At 34.7% G+C, this 24,440-nt stretch overlaps 1 protein-coding gene across 2 annotated transcripts; it reads left to right on the top strand.

Moving 5' to 3' along the window:
- Positions 1 to 13,658: 13,658 nt before the first annotated feature.
- LOC18423462 (dehydration-responsive element-binding protein 2C) lies at positions 13,659 to 17,453 on the top strand. Of its 2 annotated transcripts, none has more exons than XM_006828063.4 (2): positions 13,659 to 13,837; positions 15,749 to 17,453. In XM_006828063.4, the coding sequence occupies exons 1-2, from the start codon at positions 13,812 to 13,814 to the stop codon at positions 16,884 to 16,886; spliced, it is 1,164 nt and encodes a 387-aa protein (XP_006828126.2). In that variant the 5' UTR covers positions 13,659 to 13,811; the 3' UTR covers positions 16,887 to 17,453. The 2 variants fall into 2 exon arrangements, with proteins under 2 accessions (XP_006828126.2, XP_020530804.1); XM_020675145.2 differs by lacking the exon at positions 13,659 to 13,837 and adding an exon at positions 13,959 to 15,547.
- Positions 17,454 to 24,440: the final 6,987 nt, after the last annotated feature.

The following is a 24,440-nucleotide window of genomic DNA, read 5'->3' as shown; positions in this document are numbered from 1 at the left end:
TATGAGTGATTTGAACTTCATCAAGCATCATTAGATGGATAGGATACCTGCATATAACATTGTATTATCATCAAGTTTGTACATAAAAGAACAATACAATCAAGAAAATTCTAAAAGAGAAAACATTTGTATGAGGTGGTGTGTGTGGGGGGAAGGGGGGGGGGTTGGAGTTGGTAAGTGAGAGAGTGCATGGATTTCCATAAAGAGATAGAGATTGCTTTCAATAGGATATTTAGTCTCTTAATGAAGTAAGTAATTAATATCATTTTTGAGAAGACACTAGCTTTCCAAAATAAGAAGAGATACAGTATCTATCAGAGAACAAATGAGATTTATCCTATAAATATCCTTCAATTGGATTTAAAAATCACTTTTTCCAAAAAATCATGAGATGCTTATCACTCTTTCCAAAAAACATGAGTTCATGACTAATTCCTATATAAGCTCCTAAGATTTGAAAGGTCTATCACTCTTTTAAAAAATAAATGGAATAATAGAATCCCTCATCTCGACGCAGCTCTCTAACTCTCCCTTTGGGTAGGTTTTTCCTATTTCTAAATTTGAGATTTTTTATTTATTTATTTATATACTCTAATTCCATATCCCAACTCTAGGATATCTTACCTTTATTCTCTCACATCATGAGGTCCCTTTATAGGTGTCCACCCCTTAACTGTATAGATATAGATAATTACACTATTTTACTGAAATTGGGTATTCATATATTTTTTTAAAATAGGTTATCAAATTTCCAATGATAGAAAAACAACCTCAACCCCACATATGGATGGAATTTCGTTAAATATCCATCCGAGCATGGTCCCTCACCTCCAACTTCTGAACTTCACTGTGCTCCTACGTGTATGGGACTGCGTCACATGGACTCCCATCACCATTCAACCCACTAATTCAACAGATAGGAATGATTGCATGTATTGCTCTATAGATCGTTATATGATTTACAACAATAAACAACACATCACCACAACCGTCTATTATCAAAGATGGAGGTTGATAACTTCACACGCACGTTCCCCGTAGAAATTGAGGGAAAAGATACCTCACATTAATTTGAGCTGTTTGTATACCTCTTGGTATAATTTTACTCACAATTATCATTGTCATGATGTTATCATATCGTTATATTGAGGTTATTGATTTGAAGAATTTATTAAGATATTATTTTTTGGGACTTTTTGTTAGGTCATCATCATTATCATGAGTTTTTATTATTATTATTATTATTATTATTTGGAGTCGACTACATAAATCATGATCCACCATTCTTTTCTATTAAGGGCCTATTATTAGTTAGAACATTAATCTCACATATTTTCTCCCTACTTGACTTTTTGTTAGGTACCTATAAAAAATTTAATATAATGAAAAACTAATATATTATCTATTTTGGAAAAAAAATATACATTTCCAACCCGAATTTTTATTAAAATGAGCACTACCAACAATAAAGAATAACTCAAATCAATCGCTCGTGCATGTCAAGCTTTAATCCTTTCAAACTAGGAAATATCATGCAAAATATCCAAAACTCTGAACTGAAATCTTGTCCAGATATTTTTTTTTTATAAAGCGAAAGCTTTCTGCATGATCCCAACCACAGGTAAATCATATATGCTCCCACTTCTCAGCAAAACACAGTTTGGTTTTATTTTATTTTTTTTACAAAAACTTTTGGCTGAATTTTAGGGCGTCCATCTCCTTCATAGGCCGCACCTAGCAAAAACTTTTTTTTTAAAAAAAAGTATTTCTAATGAAAACAAATAACCAAAATGCCATTGAAAATTTTAGGGCCTTCTCTGGTAGTTTTTCATCAAAAAAAAATATATAATGCTTTCATCATTTATGCCCCTGATGTATGCATGCCCCAAATTTGCTACAAAACGATTAATAAAATAAAAATTAAAAATTAAACACTCTGAGCTGTTGGATTAAGATATGATGTTCAAGAGCCAACTTGTGATTGTGAGTCAAGCCATCTCAACCATCTATTCAGATGGCTGAGACCAGCGGTCACATATACTATATATGGGGTAGGGTCACATGAAAAACTTTCCTTTCAATAGATTAAACCCCAAACTTAAACATCCTTAATTCTATTTCTAATCAAAATAGAACTCCTTGTTAAAATTCAACTCAAAATGACACTTTCACTTTAGATATAGATTACTCCAAGTCAAAATAGAATTCTTACTCTCAAACTAACAATCTCACCCCAAAAAAATACTACTCTATCCTTAAAATGCTAATGCAGCTTCAATAGTAATGATAATGCAGCTTCCTTAAAATGATAGTGCAGCTTCTATAATGTCAAAGTAAGCTTTTGCCGGTTTCGCCCATTGAATATGGCCAAAAATGAGACTAAAGTTTTATAATTGTATCTTGAAAATTGTTGTGCACCTTCACAAACATCATTCTTTAAAAGGGTACGGTTTCTATAAGTTTGCAACCTTAAACAATCCAGTTCAGGGGCACCTCCAAATTTTATCATAACGTGCGATTTTAGTGTAAAAAATTATTAAGATTATCTGAAAACCTATTTTTGTGTTTAAGTATAAAATTTTATACTTTAAAAATGGTTAAAATCAAGTCGATCTATAAATAAATGAAAATCTTGAAAACGGACGATCTAGATAATGTGTTGCAAGATGCGCCATTTCTGGGACTCAAAATCTTTTTTTTTTTTTCATATTCATACATCTCGATGTCGAGTTAGTCAATTAGAGAGTTTTTCAACATTAAAACAACCTTTTCCAATAGACTTTTTCCTTCTTTAAATTATAGCTAGTTGGATATGAAAATGAAAATAGAGTAAGTTTTGAAATTTTGAACTTCTTTTCAAATTCAAACTTTTTTCACCCTGTAATTCTTAGGTAGATTGATCACCTTTTTAATATTCAAAATTCTAGGCCATACTTTCTTCGAAAAAAATGTGGCCTTAAAAAATAATACAATGATAAGATCATGAATTGTGTTTTAGGTAGTTGACACGTCACTATTTTCTTAGAAAACCTCTTTTTTGTTAAAGTTTTATTAAAATTTCATTATCAAAATGCTATCCAGCCTATAAGATTTTTATCAAGACAAAATGGGAGAGGCCATGTTACCATGATAAATCATTTTTTTGTCATAATATTATATGTTACATTGAGATTGTATACTATGAGACCATGCATCTTTGTTTCTACGAGGACACGATTACTTCTAACCATTAAGATACTCAATCGAATGAATTAAGGTGTATCACAAAGTTCGAGATTTTTTTTTTAATTTTGAGTTTAGTCAATGACAGTCTTACATTCACCCGATTTGAAATCTGATGGATCAAAATGATTGTCATTTTGTCCTCCTACCAAAAATAAATGGCTTTTTTATATATTTTTTCCTATTATACTGACCCTTGATTTTTTCATGGTAAAATCCCTATAAAATTTATTATCATCAACAATTGTCACTGACTTGAGTAGTTAGACTGAGCATTACCTTCTGTAATTATTAATGGACAGTGGACATGAATTGTTGTGCTGGTTAAAGCCTTACAATGGTTATCTAGACCATCCATATAGAATTACTTGGCGTGCTGGAAATCCTATAAATATTTTTATGAAAAGTTTACTTCCTAAAGCCACAAAGCTGCACTTAGCCCCAAAAATATAGTCAAGATCTATAAATCTTTGATCTCCACCTTAACATACGACGGTACAAAAAACAAGATGAATTTCAAACCTTAAAAGTGGTCTATCTTGTAATAACATTTTATACTATTTACTACAATTCTTTATAAATCTACATTATTTTTAGAACTTCAAATTGTAGTTAGCAGCGAAAATGAAATTGCCATCGACCACAAAATCTTTCCAGTGATTGATGATGTTGGAACTTGTTTTTCAAGCAAGAAATTGACATGCAGCCTTGCCAAACTTTGTAAAGTGTTCGTCTTACCAGAAGCTTAACCTATTTAAACCCATAAATTTTCAAAAATGATGGATATTTCCATTATAAATCTGTTATCTATTTAAACCAATGGTTTAAAAACCGGATCGGTGACCCGGATCGGGCTTTTCAAAAACCGATCCGGATCGGCGAATCGGCGATCCGGATCGGAATCGGGTGAATCGGTCAGAATAAAGCTTCAAAAAAATCCGAAAAAATTATTAAAATTCATTATAAATATTGGTTTTTAGGAATTCAATAAAAAATGAGGGTACTCCATTAAGAATTTTCATGTTTTTGAATGAATATGCAAATATTGATATGTTCTTTCCCTGCATGAACCGCCATTCAGCATTTAATTTACAGTATTTCGTGCTCATCCCTACACTGTTGCTGTTGGGACTCGATATGTGAATAATATGGTTGGGATAGGGTGGCCTCAGAATCATCATCTCTCTCGTTTTCTCTTTGAATAATATGGATTAAAAAAAAAAAAAAACAAATTTTCAAAAAAATCTATCATGGATTAAAAAAAAAATCACAAATTTTCAAAAAATTCTATCATGGATTACAAAAAAAAATTCGATCATGGATTAAACAAAAAAAATCACAAATTTTCAAAAAATTCAATCATGGATTACATAAAATTCGATCATGGATTACATAAAATTCGATCATGGATTACAAAAAAAAACAAACAAAAAAAACAAAAAATTCAATCGTGGATTACAAAAAAAGAAAAAAATAGTTCGATCATGGATTACAAAAAATTCAATCATGGATTACAAAAAACTCTATCATGGGTTACAAAAAAAGCAAAAAACAAAAAATTCAATCATGGATTAAAAAAAAACAAACAAACATTTCAATCATGGATTACAAAAAAAAAACAAACATTTCGATCATATATTACAAAACATTCGATCATGGATTACAAAAAATTCTATCATGGGTTACAAAAAAAAAAAAAAAAACAAAAAAATCGATCATGGATTACAAGAAAAGAAAACAAACATTTCGATCATGGATTACAAAAAATTCTATTATGGGTTACAAAAAACCAAAAAATTCGATCATGGATTACAAAAAAAATCTATCATGGATTACCAAAAAAAAAAAAAAAAAATTCCGTACGGAATCGCCGATTCACTGTTCGGACTCGCCGATTCCGTACAGTGAATCGGCGATTCACTGTACAGAATCGTCCGGTTCTCTCTAGAACCGGACGATTTCCGATTTTCGGGGCGATCCGGTTCCTTTTTCACTATTTCCGAGTCGAACCGGGCGAGTCCGGTTCGACTCGGCGTTTTTTAAAACGCTGATTTAAACCAATGGTTTAAAAAGCGGATCGGTGACCCGGATCGGGCATCTCAAAAACCGATCCGGATCGGTGAATCGGCGATCCGGATCGGTGAATCGGCGATCCGGATCGGGAATCGGCTGAATCGGTCGGATTAAAGCTTCAAAAAAATCCGAAAAAATGATTAAAATTCATTATAAATATTTTTTTTTAGGAATCCAATAAGAAATGAGGGTACTATATTATTAACTTTCATTTTTCTCATCAATTTATATATATTGAGATGCTCTTTCCCTGTATAAACTTAAATTAAATATTAAATTTACATCACATAAAAAAAAATCATAGAATTATCATGGATAAAATATATAATTATACATGGACTATTATGAAGTGTAGACTAATCAATGAAAGAATGGCCATTAAAATCTTGTTTTGGAGAAAAACCCTAATCCGTTAAAAAAACCTAAATTATTACAACCTAACTAACTATAGTCCAAAATTATTACAACTTAACTAATTATAATATTATATACTGAAATTATAATTATTAGTTTACACTTTATAATTATTTTATTAGACAAATAATAACAAATTAAAAATATTTTAGAATATTATCTAATTGAAAAGTGATTAAAAAATTATTAGAAGAGGCTTCCATATCATATGACTAAAATTAAAAATAAAACCACCAATAAATTCTAATGTAATTATATTAAAAGATTCAAAATAACTTTACCCAAAAAAATGAAAAATAAAGATGCCAAAATTAAAAAAAAAATCCTATCGACAATATGCACAATAGCTACAAAAAAATAAAAATAAAAATAAAATATTGTAATAAAACCGATCGAAAAAACTATTTTACTAATAAACATCAAAAAAATTTATATGGCTGTTTTTTAATTTGGCACACTAAATTAATGAGTGCTATTAATTTATTTTTTAATTTTATATAGCCGTTTATTAGTGCTATTAATTTGACACGCTAAATTAAAACGCTACACATATGGATAATGGCTTGCAATAATTAATAGCTTGTGTGACGATGGCTTGCACGCTGTTGAAGGCAAGTGGGAATTGTCCCACATCGGAAATATCAAGCGACTTCCAAGTTCATAAAAGATGTGAGGTTGAGCTCTTCAACAGCGTGCGAGCGAACGGTACATGGGGTAACACGTGGTTATATATGATTGTGCTACTGCCGTCCAACAATATCGAAAATTACCTGTCTTTTTAAGATAAATATCCCAATTACCCTTGAAAACATCATACATGCCGAGACATGATGTCACCATCCGATTCTATACAGTGAATCGGCAACCTTGCATGTGTGAGCGCACACGGACGAACGAAAGCACGTGCGTGAACCGGCTGAACCGGATGGAAACCGGGCGGTTCTCTCTAGAACCGGGCAGTTCCCGATTTTATGATGGAACCGGCACGGGCTGGTTGGATCCCGAGTCAAACAGGGCGAGTCCGGTTCCACTCGCCGATTTTTAAAACACTGATTTAAACAATATCGAATATAAGGTACAACCTATAAGCCTATGTGGTAAGAGGCCGGTAGCACCAACATGACGTCTAGAATTCCATGTTCGCATTAATAAAAATAAACATTAATAAATTTATCAATTAATAAAAAAATATCATCAAAGGTCTTCACTTGCTTACAAAAACCATCAGAGGGTTCAAAAGATCTCATGAACAAATACAAGTTTTACTTTTAAATTTCCATTTCATAAAAGTGGCTTCTCAAAATATTTGTTCAAAGATTTCCTAGGGGTAGTGGAAATCCTAAACATGTAATTTGGTATTTTGGTCGGCTCAAATTATCTTACAAAATCATCAAAGCGCTCAAAAGATCATATTACCATTACAAAGTTTACTATTTTATTTTCATTTCATAAAAGTGGCTTCTCAAAATATTTGTTCAAAACTTTTCAATATACCCCTGTTCAGTGTTGGAAATCCTAAACTAAGTAGCGGCAATTTAATAATTTGGCCTACTTAAGTGGCTTAAACCAAATTATAAAAAATACTCCTAATTGTTTGAGATGTGGGAAAGGAAATGGCCAAGTGACCAAGACACACTTTGGTTGTTAGAGATGGTAATACAGAACTTGGGATGTAATTGTTGTTTGATGGTTTGGTGTTTTCCACAATGAACAAGAAGCATGTTTGACTCGAGCCACTTAAGCCAATCATAAGTAAATTGATATTTTTAGTAATTGTTTTAAGGATTTGTCTAGAGTTATCGACCTTTCAAAACGTAAAGCTTAGTTTTAGAATGGAGTGTGATAGGTGTATTTATTTAAAAATATTTTTTTTATTTAAAAATATATTTAAATAAGTAACTTACTTATTAAATAAGAGTACAATTTTAATTTGGAAATTTGTGCTGAAAAACCTTTATATTTTAGTAAAAATTTCAACTTTACCTCTTATGAAGATAAGAAAAATACATATTGTCTTTCAATTATATTTCTAAGGATATATATAACGAGGCTATTTATTTTTGGACGATGAGGTCATAGTCACTCTTGTCCATTAGATTTTAAATCGGGTCGTTGTAAGTGTGTCATTGCCAAGTTGCAACATTCAAAAAAAAATTTATCATATTTTGTGAACTACCCAAGCCATCCAATTGGACATCTGATGACTAAGAATGACTGTGATCTTCTTGTAATAATGGTACATAATCTTATTGTATTTGTGTATTGATGAGCAAAATACCATAAAGTAGCATTTTTTAAAAAATGAAACTTCATATAGTAAATCCACCTTCTACAACGTATTCTAACTTTAACCTATATATTTCGAGTGAGAAAGCATATGAAAATATCGTACAGAACCCTAATTCTCCATTTTATTTCACCGTAGAACCTTCTTCCATTTTTCTTTCAAGCAGTATAAATAAACCCTGAAATATTTCACCTAACCTCCTTATCCCTTATTTCCCCCATTTATTCACTTTTGGCAATAAAAACTGATCCCAACAAATTATTTTATTCTATCTCAATCCAAAATTATTTTTGACCCTCCTTTCTCCTGTATTCATTTTCATTACGATAATCTCTCACTCTATACATCAAGGCACCAAGAAACATGATTTATATACGAAGAATATACAAAAAATGCATAGAAAAAGAGGAAAGATCAAAATTAATAGGGATCAGAGAGTGAGAATATGAAAAATAAGAACACATATAACAATGAGAGAGACACGATGAAAAAGATAACAATGACCCAAGGGGTATAGAGAGACAGGAAGAAAAAGATTGATACGACAGCAGCACCAAAAAATGGGAGGAACAGAGGTTTTGAAGACAAAGAAAGAGAAAGAGAGAATCAGAGGGTGAGAGCAATGGAGGTTTTGAAGGCAGGGGAGAGAGAGACAGAGAGAGAGGTGAGAAAAATAGAGAAACTTACCGTGAGAGGTGAGCAGAATGGAGAGAGAGCCCTTGCCATAGTAGAGAGAGAGATTACCGTAGTAAAAATGAAAACATGAGAAAGAAGAGTTAAAAAGGATTTTAGATTGAGATATAATAAAATAGTTTGTTAGGGTCAATTCTTATGGCCAAAAGTGGATAAACGGAGAAAAAAGGGATGAGGGGATTAGGTGAAATATTTGAAGGTTTATTTATGTCGCTTGAAAGAAAAATGGAAAGAGGGTCGACCGTGAAATAAAATGGAAAATTAGAGTTCTATACGTTATTTTCCCTTAGAATGTTAGAGAGGGTAACTATCACATTTCAGAGAGAGAAAGTACTTGAAACTTTATAGAGATGGACTATTTCAAATATTTAGAGAGAAAAACTATCTTAAATTTAAAGTTTAGAGATATAAAACCTTAAAATTTTAGAGAGAGAAACTATATGAAAGTTTAGAGAAAGTACCTGAAGAGTTTTAAAGATAGAAACTATCTCAAATTTTTTAGAGAGAGAAACTATCTAAAATCTTAAGTTTTAGAAAGAGAAATAATCTTAAAATTTTAGAGAGAGGAACTACTTGAAAATTTTTAGAGAGAAATATATCGAAACTTTTAGTGAGAGAAACTATCTCAAAATTTAAATTTTTAGAGAAATATTATATTAAAATTTTAGAGATAGAAACTATATCGAATTCTAAATAGACAAACTAGCTGAAACTTTTTAAATAGAGAAACTATCTCAAAACTTTTAGTGAAAGAATTTATCTCAAATTTAAAGTTTTAGAAGGAGAGTATATTAGAATATTAGATATAGAAACTATATCAAATTCTAAATAGATAAACTACCTGAAAATATTTAGAGAGAGAAACTATCTCAAATTTTAAATTTTATAGAGAGAAGTGTTAGAATTTCAGAATATTGCAGATAACTCTCTCTATATTAATTTGATAAAGAATTTACAAGACCCCATATAAATATTCGGTCAGTAACAGTTAAAAATAAATACCAATAGTCAAGAGATACATATCAACTATATGTACATATCCAAATGTTAACAACTATCTCTACACGTCTCTTCAAATTGAGGTTGATTGAATAACATCAGTTTGTCAATGAGATAGTCATGATGAGCACTAGTCATTGCCTTGGTAAAAATATTTACAAGTTGTTGTTGTGAGGTAATATATGGGAGTGTAACTTCTCTGATCTGGAATTTTTCACAAATGAAATGACAATCAACTTCGATATGCATTGTATGGACATGAAACACTGGATTTGATGCAATGTGTATGGCGCTCATATTATCAGCATACAATGGTGTACAAGAGCGATGAAGAATATTGATATCATGTAAAAGACCTCTCAACCAAGTAATTTCACCGCAAACTGAGGACATTGCTCGATATTCGGTTGTTGCAAAAGGTTTCGACAGAGTTTGTTGTTTCTTACATTTCCGTGATATAAGAGAATCTCTAAGAAATATACACCACCGAGTGGTCGAGCGTCGAGTATCTAGGCAGTCTACCCAATCCGCATCAGCATATGCTCGTAACTGGAGAGAAGAGTTAGGGAAGAAAAATAAGTCTTAGTGGCATGTACCCCGCAGATAACGAATGATACGATGGACAACAGAGAGGTGGATGTGACAGGGATCTGCAACAAATTGGCTGACGACCTGTATTGCATGAGATATATCAGGACGAGTCATAGTGAGATAAAATAGACTGTCAACCAATTGTTTACAAAAGAGTGGGATTTGTTGTCGTCATCATCCTTTATATATTTTATATTCACCTCCATTGGTATATCCACATGTTTATCATCAGATAAGTTGACCAATTTGATCAAACATTTGGTGTACTTCTTTTGGTTAACTATATATCCATTAGGGGAATAATGAATCTCTAGGCCAAGAAAGTAAGTCAACGGACCCAAATCTTTCATTTTGAATGAGTTACTAAGAACTTCTTTCAATATAAGAAAATGATAGTTATCTCTAAAGAATAATGGTGAGTAAATAGCGAATAATCATGAGTACTTTGTTTCAACCCAACATTCATAACGACCTGTCGAAACCGTTCAAATCAAGCTCTTGGAGCTTGTTTTAAACCCTATCAGGAGTTTTTCAAATGACATACCATAGACTTGTCATGGCAATACCTAGGAGGAGATCGTATATATACTGTATCTTTCAAATGTGCATGAAGAAATATATTTTTCACATCCATCTGAGATATAACCCACTGATGAATAACTGAGAGAGAAATTACAATACGTACAGTGATCATTTTAGCAACATGAGCAAATGTTTCTTTATAGTCTATGTCATATTCCTGTTTGTAACCCTAAGCAACTAGTCGTGCTTTATATCGTTCGATCCTTCCATCAAATTAAAGCTTCACAAAAAAAACCCATTTGGTTCCAATAATAGATGTGCGACGAGGGCATGATATAAGATCCCAAGTGTCATTTTCCAAAAAAGCACTTATTTCTGCATCCATAGCCTCCTTCCAACATGACACAGTCAAGGCTTGCTTGTAGGTTGAAAGAATATCAACGAAATCTAAATGGGTAAATAATGATCTAGGAAGTAAACAAAGATTTAGATGTTTGGAAGGAATTTCAATAGTATCAAGAGAAGTGAACAAAACTCTAGGTTGTAGTGAAAAGTATGGGAAAAGCCATATCGATTAGGTGGGTGAGTTACACGTGAAGAACGTCGTAACTGAATAGAGTTATCAACAGAAACAAGATTAAAAGAAAAGGTGGAGGGAGGATAATCACTTATAGGTAGGCCGGATGTTTGACCTTGCTCTGGTTAGTGAGATGGAGTAAGCTATGTATTGGTTTTGTTGGCTTTGCTGTTGATGCACCAAAAGTTGTGTTAATTTATTAGTGATTTTGGCATCTGAGAAATCTGGAAAGAAATGAGCAGATGACCTTATGGAATTAGCAATTGAATGGTAATAAAAGAGACTTTCCAAAAAGACGACATTGCGAGAAATATATATACGATGAGCTATTGGGTCATAACATAAAATCCCTTTTGATCGGGACAGTGACATATAAAAATACAAGTGACTGCTTGAACATTAAATTTTGTTCGTTCATGCTGAGGAAGATGAATAAAATAGACACATCCAAAAACATGTAAAAAAGAATAATTAGGATGAACATGAAATAATGAATAATATGGAGATTATTTATGCACAACAGGGGATGGGAGGCGATTTATGAGATAAACAGCTGTTGATGCAGCTTCAACCCAAAAACTATGAGCAATACAACAGTCATGCATAAAGGTCCTAACAACTTCTTGGATATGACGGTTTTTTCTTTCAGCTATGTCATTCTATTGTGGAGTATAGGGACACGTTTTCTGTGATTGAATGCCTTGAGTTTTTTAAAAATCTTGAAACTCATGTAATAAGTATTTCCCCTTGGAATTTGATCGTAAGATTTTTATTTTTGTATCAAATTGAGTGGCAATCATGGATAAAAACATTTTAAAATGGAAGAACCCTTCAGATTTATGACGCATAAAATATATCCAAATATAACATGTACAATCATCAATGAACGAAACAAAATACTTGTATCTCATTCTTGATAAAATTGGAGCAGGACCCCATACATCATTATGAATAAGATGTAAAGGTGTAGAGAACTCTCTGTTTATTAATTTCAAAATATTGTAGAGAACTCTGTGTATATTAATTTGATAAAGGATATACAAGACCCCATATAAATATACGGTCAGTAACAATGAAAGATAAATATCAACAGTCAAGAGATATATATCAGTCTGATATGTATCTATATCCCTACGTTAACATATCCGTACATTAACAACTATCTGTACATATCTATACGTTAACAACTATCTATACAGGAAGGTATCTTAAAACTTTAGTGAGGGAAACTATATCAAATTTTTGATAGAGGAAGTATCTGGAATTTTTAGAGAAAGAAATTATTTCATAAATTTTTAGAGAGAGAGAGAGAGACTATCTCAAATTTTAAATTTAGAGATAGGGTATATTAAATTTCTAGAGAGAGAAACTATATCATATTTTAGAGAGAGAAACTACTTGAAAATTTTTGAGAGAAAGTATCTGAAAATTTTTAGAGATCCAAAATTTTGAATTTTAGGGAGAGAAAGTATCTTAAAATTTTAGAGAGATCAATTATATCAAATTTTAGAGGGAGAGACTATCTCATAATTTTTAAAGAATGAGACTATCCAAAATTTTGTGTTTTAGAGAAAAAAAGTATATTAAACTTTTAGCGAGAAACTATATCAAATTTTGTTACCAATCAATAGACATAATAATGATAGTAAGGAATCAATGAATTTTATATGGTATATTCAAATAAGAGATATGAGAAATCCATGACAATAATCTGAATGATTTGAGGAATCCATGAGAATATCCTTTGATATTGAAAATCCATAAATCTTTTTAGATTTCAAATATCCAAACTTATTTTTCTTAGCCCAAGAAATAAAAGTGGCAAGTATAAATAGGATATTTTGAGCTCAATTGATTATATCCATTGATATCCGTATATTCCAACAAAATATCACGCCCATATTGCCCATATTATTTGGCGCTTAATATGAGTTTCATCCAATAACGCTCCCCCAATGTGGATAATGCGTACTTTGAATTAGTACACAGAAGAAAGGGTTGGAGATAATTATAGCAATTCAGATATTTTAGGGGGTGGAAGAGGGGCATTTTGGGTAAAGGAAAAAGGACCCTTCGAGCCCAAGAAAGGCGAAGGCAAAAGAGAGGCGCACGAACCGGTTGCGTCTCCGGAAGTTTCGACAGCCACGTGGAAGAAACCGGCGGCCGCAGTTCCGCCACGAAGCCGCTAGTTTAACGCCACGTCACCATCCTCGAATATCTTCTTTCTTTTGAGAGTCCCCTCCCCCTCTATAAATACCAGGTCCCTTTTCCTTCGTGAAGGTTCTTTGGCTCTCGAAATCTCAATCGACGCTGTTTTTGTTTTTGGAGAGAGAGAAGAAACATTACTTGGAGAACAAGTTAGAGAGAAGAGAAGAGATTTTGTTTTGGAGGAGAGGGAAACAGATAAATATCAAAAGTTCGGGTTATCGCCGTATGTCTTCATCGTCCGAGCCTCTAAGGTGGGAGTAGTGAAGAATTTTTTTCAGTTTGTTTATGCTCTCTTTTTATTTCTATGTTAAGTTTCTAATGGTTTTTACTTTGGATTTGTTTTGTAGTCTACTAATAGGATGTATTAGTAGCACGATTGATGGATCATGATTGAAAATTTCATCTCTTTGAAACTGTTTGCTAGTTCAGTTTTTTCATCTTTAATGAAATTAGTTGATTTCTTTGCTGTTTGCATATCTCCCTGCTCTGTATCTGGAAAGAGAACTTACTTCTTTTATCGTATTTTCCCTTTTCTTTTCTTTTTTATTTCTTATTTGACCTGGAGTTTCACTAGGAGTTTCAGAAAATAACCCCTTTCCTTTTTCTTTTTTTTTGCTTTAAAGGAGCATAGTAGTTTTCTGTTTCAATATTGGTGTTTAATGGCAGTTTTAGGGTTTTACCAAGGTTCATTAGTTCGTTTAGGGTTTACGTCCAGTCCTCTTATTCTTTTTCTCTTTCCATTTAAACCCCTCGTTTTGAAACCCTGGTTTCATTCTTTTTCTCTTTCCATTTAAACCCTGGTTTCATTCTTTTTCTTTTTCCATTTAAACCCTGGTTTCATTCTTTTTCTCTTGCCACTTAAACCCTGGTTTTGAAATCATGTTTTGAAACCAGGGTGGCGTTTAAACCCTGGTTTTGAAACCATGTTTTGAAACCAGGGTGGCGTGTTTGAATCTATGGCATTGAGGTTGGAGGTTGGACCTAGGGTTTGCCTTCAGGGCAGGGTGGGTTAAATGTTCGACGATTTTCTACGAGCTTAGCTCTAAGTAAACGAATTGGGATTTCTCCCCTGGGTTTTCTACTAGCTTAGCTCTTGAGTAAACGAATTGGGATTTCTCCCTTGACTTTTCTACTAGCTTATCTCTTAAGTAAACGATTTAAGTTGGGATTTCTCCCCTGGGTTTTCTACTCGCTTTTCTCTTAAGTAAACATTAGGAAGAGAGTGAGGTAGCTTTTAAGTTGACGAATAGGAAGAGAGTGAGGTTTCCTCTATGGACTTGAGGTTGGACTTACGGCTTGTGCTCAGGGCGGGGTGGGTTAAATTTTCGACAATTTTAAAAAGCTTGGGTTTTCGACTTGAACTCGTAAGTAAACGAATAGAAAAATAGAGAAAGTTAAAGAGGAAACCTCTTAAGGTTGGATTTAGGGTGAGGTTTTCTCTAAGGCGTTAAGGTGGGACTTTGACTTAGGGTTTGTGCTCAGGGCAGTTCTCTTCTTATCCCTAGTATGGTCTTCTAAAATTTATATATATAGATATATATATTTTTGGGGAAGAGGGATGCTGGGGTTTAGGGTTTCCGGTGATGCACCCAAGCACGCAACCTCATGCATTGAGGTGGTATGGGTCGTGCATGGGGAAAATCTATGCCAATAGCTAGGCACACCCATGCAGTATGTTCAGTGGTCACCGAGGTGTGAGCATAGGCACGGCGTCGTGAGTGCCTACCGGTAGCATGAGCTGGGCACACCTGTTCGATGAGCTTTCATGCTGTTTTAGTTCCGTGTCTTTCGTATCGTCTGGGTTTTGTAATGCCGTTCTAGTTGTGGTTTCTCGCGCGTACCGACTTCTTCTAGTGTTGGCCTTGATTCGAGTGTTGCCCAGCTCTGGTGGGTCATGGACGTTTTACGGATCTTGCGGCTTGATTTTTTGGCCTCTACCCGTGAGATGAATGTCGCTCAGTGTAAGCCAATGCGCCTATCACAATGCTTTGACTTTTTAGAAATTTAACCTTTGTGGTATATTGAAGTTAGAGGATTAATGGGAAGAAGAATTATTAGGGATTACTGTTCATAATTCACAACTTGCTGCCTTTCTTGTTATTTAGGAATTGACATTCATTATTTACTCATGGTACTGAATTTATGGTTTCAATGCTTCACAGGAGAAGGAAGACGAGGAGCCGTCGCCATGGCTGCAACTCTGTAGCCGAGACCCTCGCTCGGTGGAAGGCGCTTAACAGTCATCCAGAAGGTTCCAAAGATGCCCCCAAATGGGTCAGAAAGGTTCCAGCCAAAGGTTCGAAGAAGGGCTGTATGAGGGGCAAAGGTGGGCCTGAAAACTCTCGATGTAATTATCGTGGTGTACGGCAACGAACATGGGGCAAATGGGTTGCTGAAATTCGTGAGCCAAATCGAGGAAACCGCCTATGGCTTGGTACTTTTCCCACTGCCTTAGCTGCTGCGTTAGCCTATGACGAGGCAGCTCGAGCCATGTATGGCTCTTGTGCTCGCCTCAATTTGCCTGATACTACTGAATCATCATTAACCTCATCCATTTCTCACTCCAATTCGGCTGAGGTCTCTAGCCATCAGATCCACCTAGACCAACATTCAGATAGGGGAAAAACTGGAATCGAGGGTGACTTTGATAACAGAGGTTCACACGCTCTCTCCAACACAGCTGAAGTCTCAAGCCATCATAATGCAACCCATTCCTCCAACCCGGCTGAAGTCTCAAGCCATCATGATGCTACCCATCCCTATCCTTCTTTGGACGGGGACAAAATTAAAATCAAGAGCGAATATGAGAACATTAGTTTTGCGTGTCGACCTATCTCAAGCCATCATACCTGCTTGGAGCCATCAGATGGGGGCAAAATTGGAATCGAGCGGGAATTCGAGAATATGGGTTTCAAAAGGGATGAGATCGTCAGTAATGGGCCGGGTGTAAAATTGGAAGCAGCTGAAGAGAATTTGCATCAACGGCCAGAAGTGTTCCAAGTGGACGACATGTTTGATGTGCAAGAGTTGTTGGGGATGATGGATGAGGAAGAGGCAGGATCACCTAGTGGAGCCCATGTGGAGCGCGACTGCTTGGCAAGCCCTTCTGCACTTTCCTTTCAGTTGAATAATCCAGATGCGAAGCTCCTCGGGAGCTTGTATCATATGGATCAACTTGGTACTCCATACCATATGGAGCAGGGACCAGCTCTTGATTATTTGGGTATGCAGGATTATGGGTTTTCTAAGGCTTTTGAGGAGCAGGCTGAGGACATGAATTTTCCAGATTTGTGCTTCTGATGTGGGGGGTTAGAGAGAGCTGAGAGGAATTTAGTAGGTCTCGGCTGCTTGGGGCTCTGGTTTGTGCATCATAGTGAAGAGTGAGGCTTCCCTCAATTCCATCTCTAATTTGCAGTTGAAGAATCAGGATTGAAGTGAAGAGATGGGGGTTTGGTTTGAGAAAGAGAATGGGGGTTCAATTAGTTAATTCTTTGGGATTAATGCGTTTGAATAGAAGTGGTTTTGTCAAATATGCATTAAGAGTTGCTGCAATCTTTCAACAATGTTCACTTTTGGCGGGTGCCTTCCTGCCTGCCCTGGCTGGGGGTTTTGTGCTTGGCCCCTTTTTCCAGTGGGGGCCATGCCTTGTCAAATGGCTCCCTTCTTTTTTAAACAAATTCTGTAACTACAATGGTTTTCTCTTTACTTGGGTTGAGCACCCCCCTATTCTTTGGTATGATGTGGATAATAATGGACATGAATCATTATAGTGAACATTTGTTATACTTGAGATCTCCGGGATCTTATGATGTTTGATATTGCACAATGTACATTTACATGCTGTGAATAGTAGAAATGCATTCTCTCTGTGCATCCCACTTTTTTGTTTTGGTTTTTGGGGTGGGGGGATCTTGTTACCATTGTGTTGATTGATGTTTCTCTTCAATGTTCTAAGAAAAATTTCGCTTGGAGTACCAATTTTCATTTTTTTTTTTTATGGGAGGAAATCAAAGGGGGGAAATCAAAGGGAAAACTGAGTCTCTTGGTTGATCTCTTTCCTGATGGGTTGACTTGTTTTACTAGTATTTTCTTTTCTGATGAGTTGTGATTTGTTTTATTTCTTTTTTAGTTGATCTAGTTTTCTAATGGGTTGTGATTTTGTTTTACTACTCTTCCACAATCGATCGCCTTAGTTATAAAATATCCATTGAGCTTCACTGGGGTTTTTGATTTGTATATTGAGCCACCCTTAGAAATTGACCAGGGATATTTGCATATTCTCATTTATGGTATGGAGAGCTTTTTTGCTTTAGCTGAACACAAACAAAAGAAAGTATCTTATCCCATTCCCTAAGAAATAGAGATTCTGTTGCGAAACCAATAATGTTCAAGAGGGCATAATAGGGTGCCATCAGATATTTTGTGACAAAGGATATGCGATTTTTCATGTTCCACTTGAGGAAGGGCCAGGATTCTATCCGTACTTCAACACAAAGTACACGCCAAATCTCATTTTGATTTTTTCTTTTTTTTCCTATACTTTATAAAACCTTCGAAAGAGATGGGGTCAAATGTGCGAATGATATTCTGATGCTATTTCATATTCATCCTAACCATTCTAAAGAATGAATTCATTGACAGCGATGTTCTATTTAAGCATTCTAAACTCCCGACTTATGAATTTCATTGAAAGCTATGATCTATTTAAGCATTCTAAAGAATGAATTTCATGGATCTAATCCACATTGAGCATGTGGTTTGGACTCTTGGCCTCGATGTTTTAGAGTAAAGCTCGCGATGGATTGGACTCTTTGTCTCTAAGGTTCAGGTTCTTTGGCATGGTAAAAACACAATATCTGCAAATCAGATTCCTGATCCTCGGAGTGGCGTGAAATGTGGCATTATAACTTTGCATGTGAGTACTGATTGCCACTTTTCGAAAAAAACCTCGCATGGCATATAATTTTTGCATGCCATTTTTGAATGCCACTTCTCTAAAAAGCCTTGCACAGCAGATGACTTCGCCTGATACGGAAATCCCGTTTGTTGCAACTACTGAGTGCCACTGCTCAAAAGAGCCATGCATGGCATATAATTTCGCATACCATTTGCTGATCGTCATTACCAAAGAAAGACGCTTTAATGGCAAATGAGCTGGCCTGATGCAGAAATCAGGTTCATTGCAATCGCTGATTGCCACTACTCGAAAAAGGCTTTGCATGAAAAACGACCTCGACCGATATAGAAATCCAAATTCATTGAACCTTCGTCACAGTCGAACGAATTGGCACGTGTGCTCCAATATTCAATGAAATTAAAATGCAAGCGACACACTTCAGTATGGATATTTGGTCTTTTGCGAATTTTGGCATTGAAAGGAGGGTGAACTTTGGTCATATCGCTTATCCAAGAAATGGCGCACCACAAACACAATGTGTCATCTTTCTTTTAATGCTCGATAACGCTTGGCCGACCCAGCGATAAAATCAAATTGGCCTGAAAAGCATATTATCTTACGATACCTGTCAATGTGGCCAAATGTGGGAACAAATGCACTTTCCATGGATACCAGCTCATAGCCTGGTTAAATTGGTTAGAATTTGAAAATACAAAACACCTTTGTAATAGTGATATGAAAATTTGAACTTGAAAAATGCTAATAGTGTGTTCCTAATTGCTGTCAATGGCTTTTTCTCCTTTGTGATTGAGTGCAAATTCAAGGCCTGATTCAGGATTATCCCGCAGGCCTTCGGGATTACCCTGCAATGAATCCCATCACATGATGTGGAATGTTCCACATCAATGTGAACTGAACCTAAGAGAGGAAACACACAAAGGACAACTCTATCACAACTAGTGAACTAAGCAAATGGAGTTGGCACTAGGGGATGTATGGAAAGAGTCTGTGTTGCTTGTCATGCATTGTGTGGTTCTATTTGTTCCTTTTTAATCTTCACCCTTTCTTATCGAAGTTTGGAATTGGACATATCTTTCAATATCGACCTAAACAAAAGTGAACAGATTCTACTTCATATTGATTTCAAACTGAAACAAGCATTTAACCAATTAATACTATGCCAGTTACTGTGAATTATGCTCTTTTAAGATCTGCATTATCATAGTTGGGGGACCCCTCACATAAGGAGCTTTCACCATCAATCTTTCATTAGGGTTCTCTTTGATGTAGCCTCTGCTGAGCCTTTTAATTTCAAATTTGAAATAATTCTTCAGTATTGGTAAAATTGCTGGACTTTTAGAAAGGTTTCTAGAGGAACTTGGTAAGGGGCCAAAGGTAAGATCCCTGTAAGGGGGGGCAAATGAGCAATCCACATTAATTAGGTGAACAAATATTGGGTTCCACTGTCTATAGGTGTCAAATATCTTTCACACTTTTTATAATGTGGGTTGGACAGTTGGGCTTTTGTTAGTGGTCCTTTCTTGTGTCTCTCTTAACCTCCATAAAGAAAGCCGCTAGGGGCCTAAGTTGTCTTTTGAGTAATATATATGTGTATTTACATGTGTGTATGTTTCACAATATTTTAAATTACATGTTGAATCCATACTGTTCAACTAAAATTAACCATGTATACCTAGTATCAAGAACAGGATATGATTATGATCTCAAATAAATCTTCATGTATATAGAAAGCATGTAAATCCCCCCCAAGTTATATGAAAAAATGAACTTATAAAAGAATAGGGATTGTACACAAAGTGACCATTTGTCTTTGGAAAAAGAAAGTCTCAATTACTAACTGTCTCACAGAGTTTGAAAAAAAAAATTTAAACTTTGTGCTTGATCAATGAAATAAATGCAGCCACCCAATTTCACATTCAATGGTCAAGATTTATTGCCACCATCTTATACCAAAGATAAATGGTCTCATCATATACTTTTCTTAAAAAATATTTATTTGGAGAAATTCTTATTTATTTATTTATTTATTGTCTATTAAGCTTTACTTTGTTACCTTATTGTTTTACATTTAATTTATATGTAATTTATCATATGCAATTGTATTTCTTCTACTAAAAAAAAAAAAAAAAATTGTATTTCTTATGTTACTATTTTCTTTGTTGAGATAGATATCTAACGATTGTAATGGCACTTCCTATTTTGCTAGGAGTTCTGATTTGACATTAAATGTAGTTAAATTCGTATCTTTTATAGGGTTTTTTTTCATAAGGATTCTTATAAAAGTGCAAGACCTAGGAGAATTGGAGGAGAAAAAATCGCTAGGAGATTTCAAAATTCACACCCACAAATTTTTCTTCTCATTATCCATTAATAGTATTCATTATGAAGTAAAGCAAAACAAGTTTCTTTATTGACTACTAGAATAATGGCCACATGAGATTTATTCGGACTAGGATCATGCACCTATGTTGCAGGTGTCATTAAAACGTTTGCCTTATGTGATGCAAAGAAAAAATTATTATTATTATTATTAGTTTTTTTAGTTTATCTTTTAACTCAAGAATAGGAAGTGTGCAAGGATAATTAGGTGGACATATTTTGTGTGTGAATTGATATTGATCAATTGATGGTCACTTTAGGAGTATAAATAGGATAAAGTTAAATAATGGAAGTTTATCTATTCAATAAGGCAACATTTTGCCTCTAGGGGGAGGGCTTTGGATAAAACGTGGCCAAGCCCATTTATTTTTAGTACGTGAGGTTAAGAGATAGGGATGAGAGAGGAATACAACATGGCCAAGCCCATTTTTTTTTGGTACGTGAGGTTAAGAGATAGGGATGAGAGAGGAATACAACATGGCCAAGCCCATTTATTTTTGGTACGTGAGGTTAAGAGATAGGGATGAGAGAGGAAATAAGTTTAGAGAGGAAATAGTTTAAAAAAGCAAAAATACGGAAGAGAGATAAAATTGGAAATGTTTTTTTTTTTTTTTTAGTCTATTTAAAGGGAGATTTCCCTTCACTGTAAATCAGTGAATGAGTTAATAAAATTTGGTGAGATTAGTTTGGGGTAGATTCCCTTGTATACTAGTGAATGAGTTAATAAAATTTGGTGAGATTATTTTGGGGTAGATCCCCTTGCATACCTTTGAGAGAGAGTATATTCTCTCAAACTTTTATACTTTTATTTTTTTATTGTTGTTTTTTTGGTTTTATTTTCTCTCTGCATCAATTGGTGTCAGAGCAAATTAGATCTGGGAGCAAATTAGATCCAGAGATATCCGGTTTGTTTTACAATGCCACCAAAAGCTAATCAAGTTAATCCTGGTTTGTTTTACAATGCTACCAAAAGCTAATCAAGGTAATTTTGCTGCTGTAATGGATGATCGATGATCGTTGGGGAAAAGCTATAAAAATTTTGACTAAAAAGCTATAAAAATTTTGACTAAAGCCCTAGATGATGTTCGAATTGAAATACGTTAGATGAATCAAGCCCTAGACGATGGTCACACTGAAGTACGTGAGATAAATCAGGAGATGAATCAGATGAATCATGAGATGCAACAGTTGGATAAGAGGTTGCAGCAGTCGGATAACAATGTTCCTCGTGACGAACAAGAGATGCAACCGTTGGATCAGAGGTTGCAACGGTTGGAGAACAATTTTTTTCATGAAGAATGTACTCACAACCACATTAATCTTGCATCAGTAACTCTACAACAAACCCAGGGTGTTGATTTCGAGGAACAAAGATTACAAGCCAAATCCACATCCTATAAAACTACCACAAGGTTTTGATATTAAATTCGATCTCCCAAAATTTTATGGTCAAGGATGTTCATTGATTGCATATAGTGCATCTTTCGAGCAGGACCCATTCCTAGTTAGAAATAATCATTTGGTGCGTCTTAAGTTCGTATTCAACAATTACTCTGCGAATACAATCGCAGGTAAAAAGTCTTACATTAATCTTGAAGAAATTAAAGAAATTATGTTGAGGAGCATCGTGGGTTACATCACCAATTAGCAGATGGTGATTGGCTTCAAGCTCGAGGTCGAGCTGCTCCCAACTCCGGGAGAATGATGCAAAAATAATAATAATAATATATATATATATTATTACTATTTTTTTTAGTTTATCTTTTTAACGAGGTGCGCAAGGATAATTAGGATAAGGTTGAATAAGGGACGTTTATCTATTCAAGAATAAGGGAACATTTCTCCTCTAGGGAGAGGTTTTGGATAAAACGTACCCTATCTAGTCAATTTGTTTTTGGTACGTGAGGTTAAGAGATAGGGATGAGAGAGGAAATAGGTTAAGAGAGAAAAAATAGGGATGAGAGATAAAATAGGAAATGTTTATCTTCTTTTTTTAGTCAAAGAGATCTCCCTTCATTGTAAATCAGTGGATGAATTAATAAAATTTGGTGAGATTAAAATTTAGTCTCGTGAAGATATTATTTTGGGGTGGATTCCCTTGCATACCTTTAAGAAATGGTATATTCTCTCAACTTTTTCTTTTTTTTATGATTGTTTTTCTGGTTTTATTATCTCCGTGCATCATAATGTATAAGAATATAGTCGATAGTTTCATTGTCCCACAAACACAATTCGCAAACATTGGTTAAAATAGACCCTCTTCTCCTTAGATTATCTAAGGTCGGAAGTTTACTCAGGCATGCCACACAGATGAACAATTGAATCGTCAACTACAGATAACTTTGGGTAAATGAATTTGCATCTCTCCTCATATGGAAGTACGGATTTAACCGTAAAGTCACCCATAGGATTCAGCTCCCAAATGATAGAGTCGCCTTTATTTGGGCATAGTAGAAGCTTTGCAAAGACGCAATGAGTCTTTGGAATTCTTGAATGAAGCTATCAGACACCCTTCTATACCCTTGCAAGTAATAGACCAAAAATTATTTGTAGAAATATCCCCTCTCAACTCTTTCATAGAGGCCATTGGATTGAGAGCTTTTGAAAAAACCTCAAAAAAAAAAAATCGAAAAAGAGAATTGTCCCACCATATATCAAACCAAAACAAAGTTTGGTCTCCTCTCCCCACAATTTTGCAGAAATGCCAAAGGTATATTGGCCTATAATAGTTCATTCCTTTCCAGATACTAGACGGTGTAGATTTAGCTCTTGGGCATTTAATCAAACTAGAAAGTACATCCAACCCATATTTTTCTCTAAGGACCTCACATCATAAGCCCTTCTGCTGTGAGTGAAAGCGCCACCACCATTTAGTCAGCAAACTAATATTTAATAACTTCAATCTGGTTATCCCCAAATCACCATCTTTCATTAATGGACAAACGTTTTCCCACTTGACCAACCTGAGCTTTTTTCTTTCACCAACATCCCCCCCATGAAAGATCTCATAATATCTTCTAGTTGTTTCACAAGTATTTTGGGCATGCGAAATAGGGATATGAAGTCAACTGATAAATTAAACAATGTGGATTTTATCCAAGTTCTCCCCACAAAAGATAGTAATTTCGATTTTCAAAGATAAGTTTTCTGTTGAACCTCTCCACAATTGGATCCCAAATGGATCTTGGGGTATTACCAACTATCAAGGGTATCCCCAAATATTTACTAGAAAAGTTACTTACTCCATGGACAATAATTTCAGCCAACGGTTGAACTCCCCCTTGCTCGCAGTCAATACCAATGAAATTAGTTTTACCCAAATTCACCTTAAGGTCGGTTGTCAGCTCCATATACGTGAGAAAGACCCACAGGTTCTTAACTTCCTTGTCATCAGTATTGCAAAAGATTATAATATCATTTACATATTGAAGGTGAGATACCTTTGTTACCAATACTATGCCAAAGATTAGCCTTTTCTTGACCACAGAACTAAGCATGGCACTGAAGCTCTCTGCCACCAAAGTGTAGAGATAAGGCGACAAGGGTCGCCCTTACGG

This window comes from Amborella trichopoda, chromosome 8 (assembly GCF_054954075.1).
Source record: "Amborella trichopoda isolate Santa Cruz 75 chromosome 8, AtrichopodaSantaCruz75HAP2 v2.0, whole genome shotgun sequence".
Taxonomy (NCBI): domain Eukaryota; kingdom Viridiplantae; phylum Streptophyta; class Magnoliopsida; order Amborellales; family Amborellaceae; genus Amborella; species Amborella trichopoda.
The sequence above is the reverse complement of the archived record's forward strand: the minus strand, read 5'-3'. Positions and strand labels throughout refer to the sequence as shown.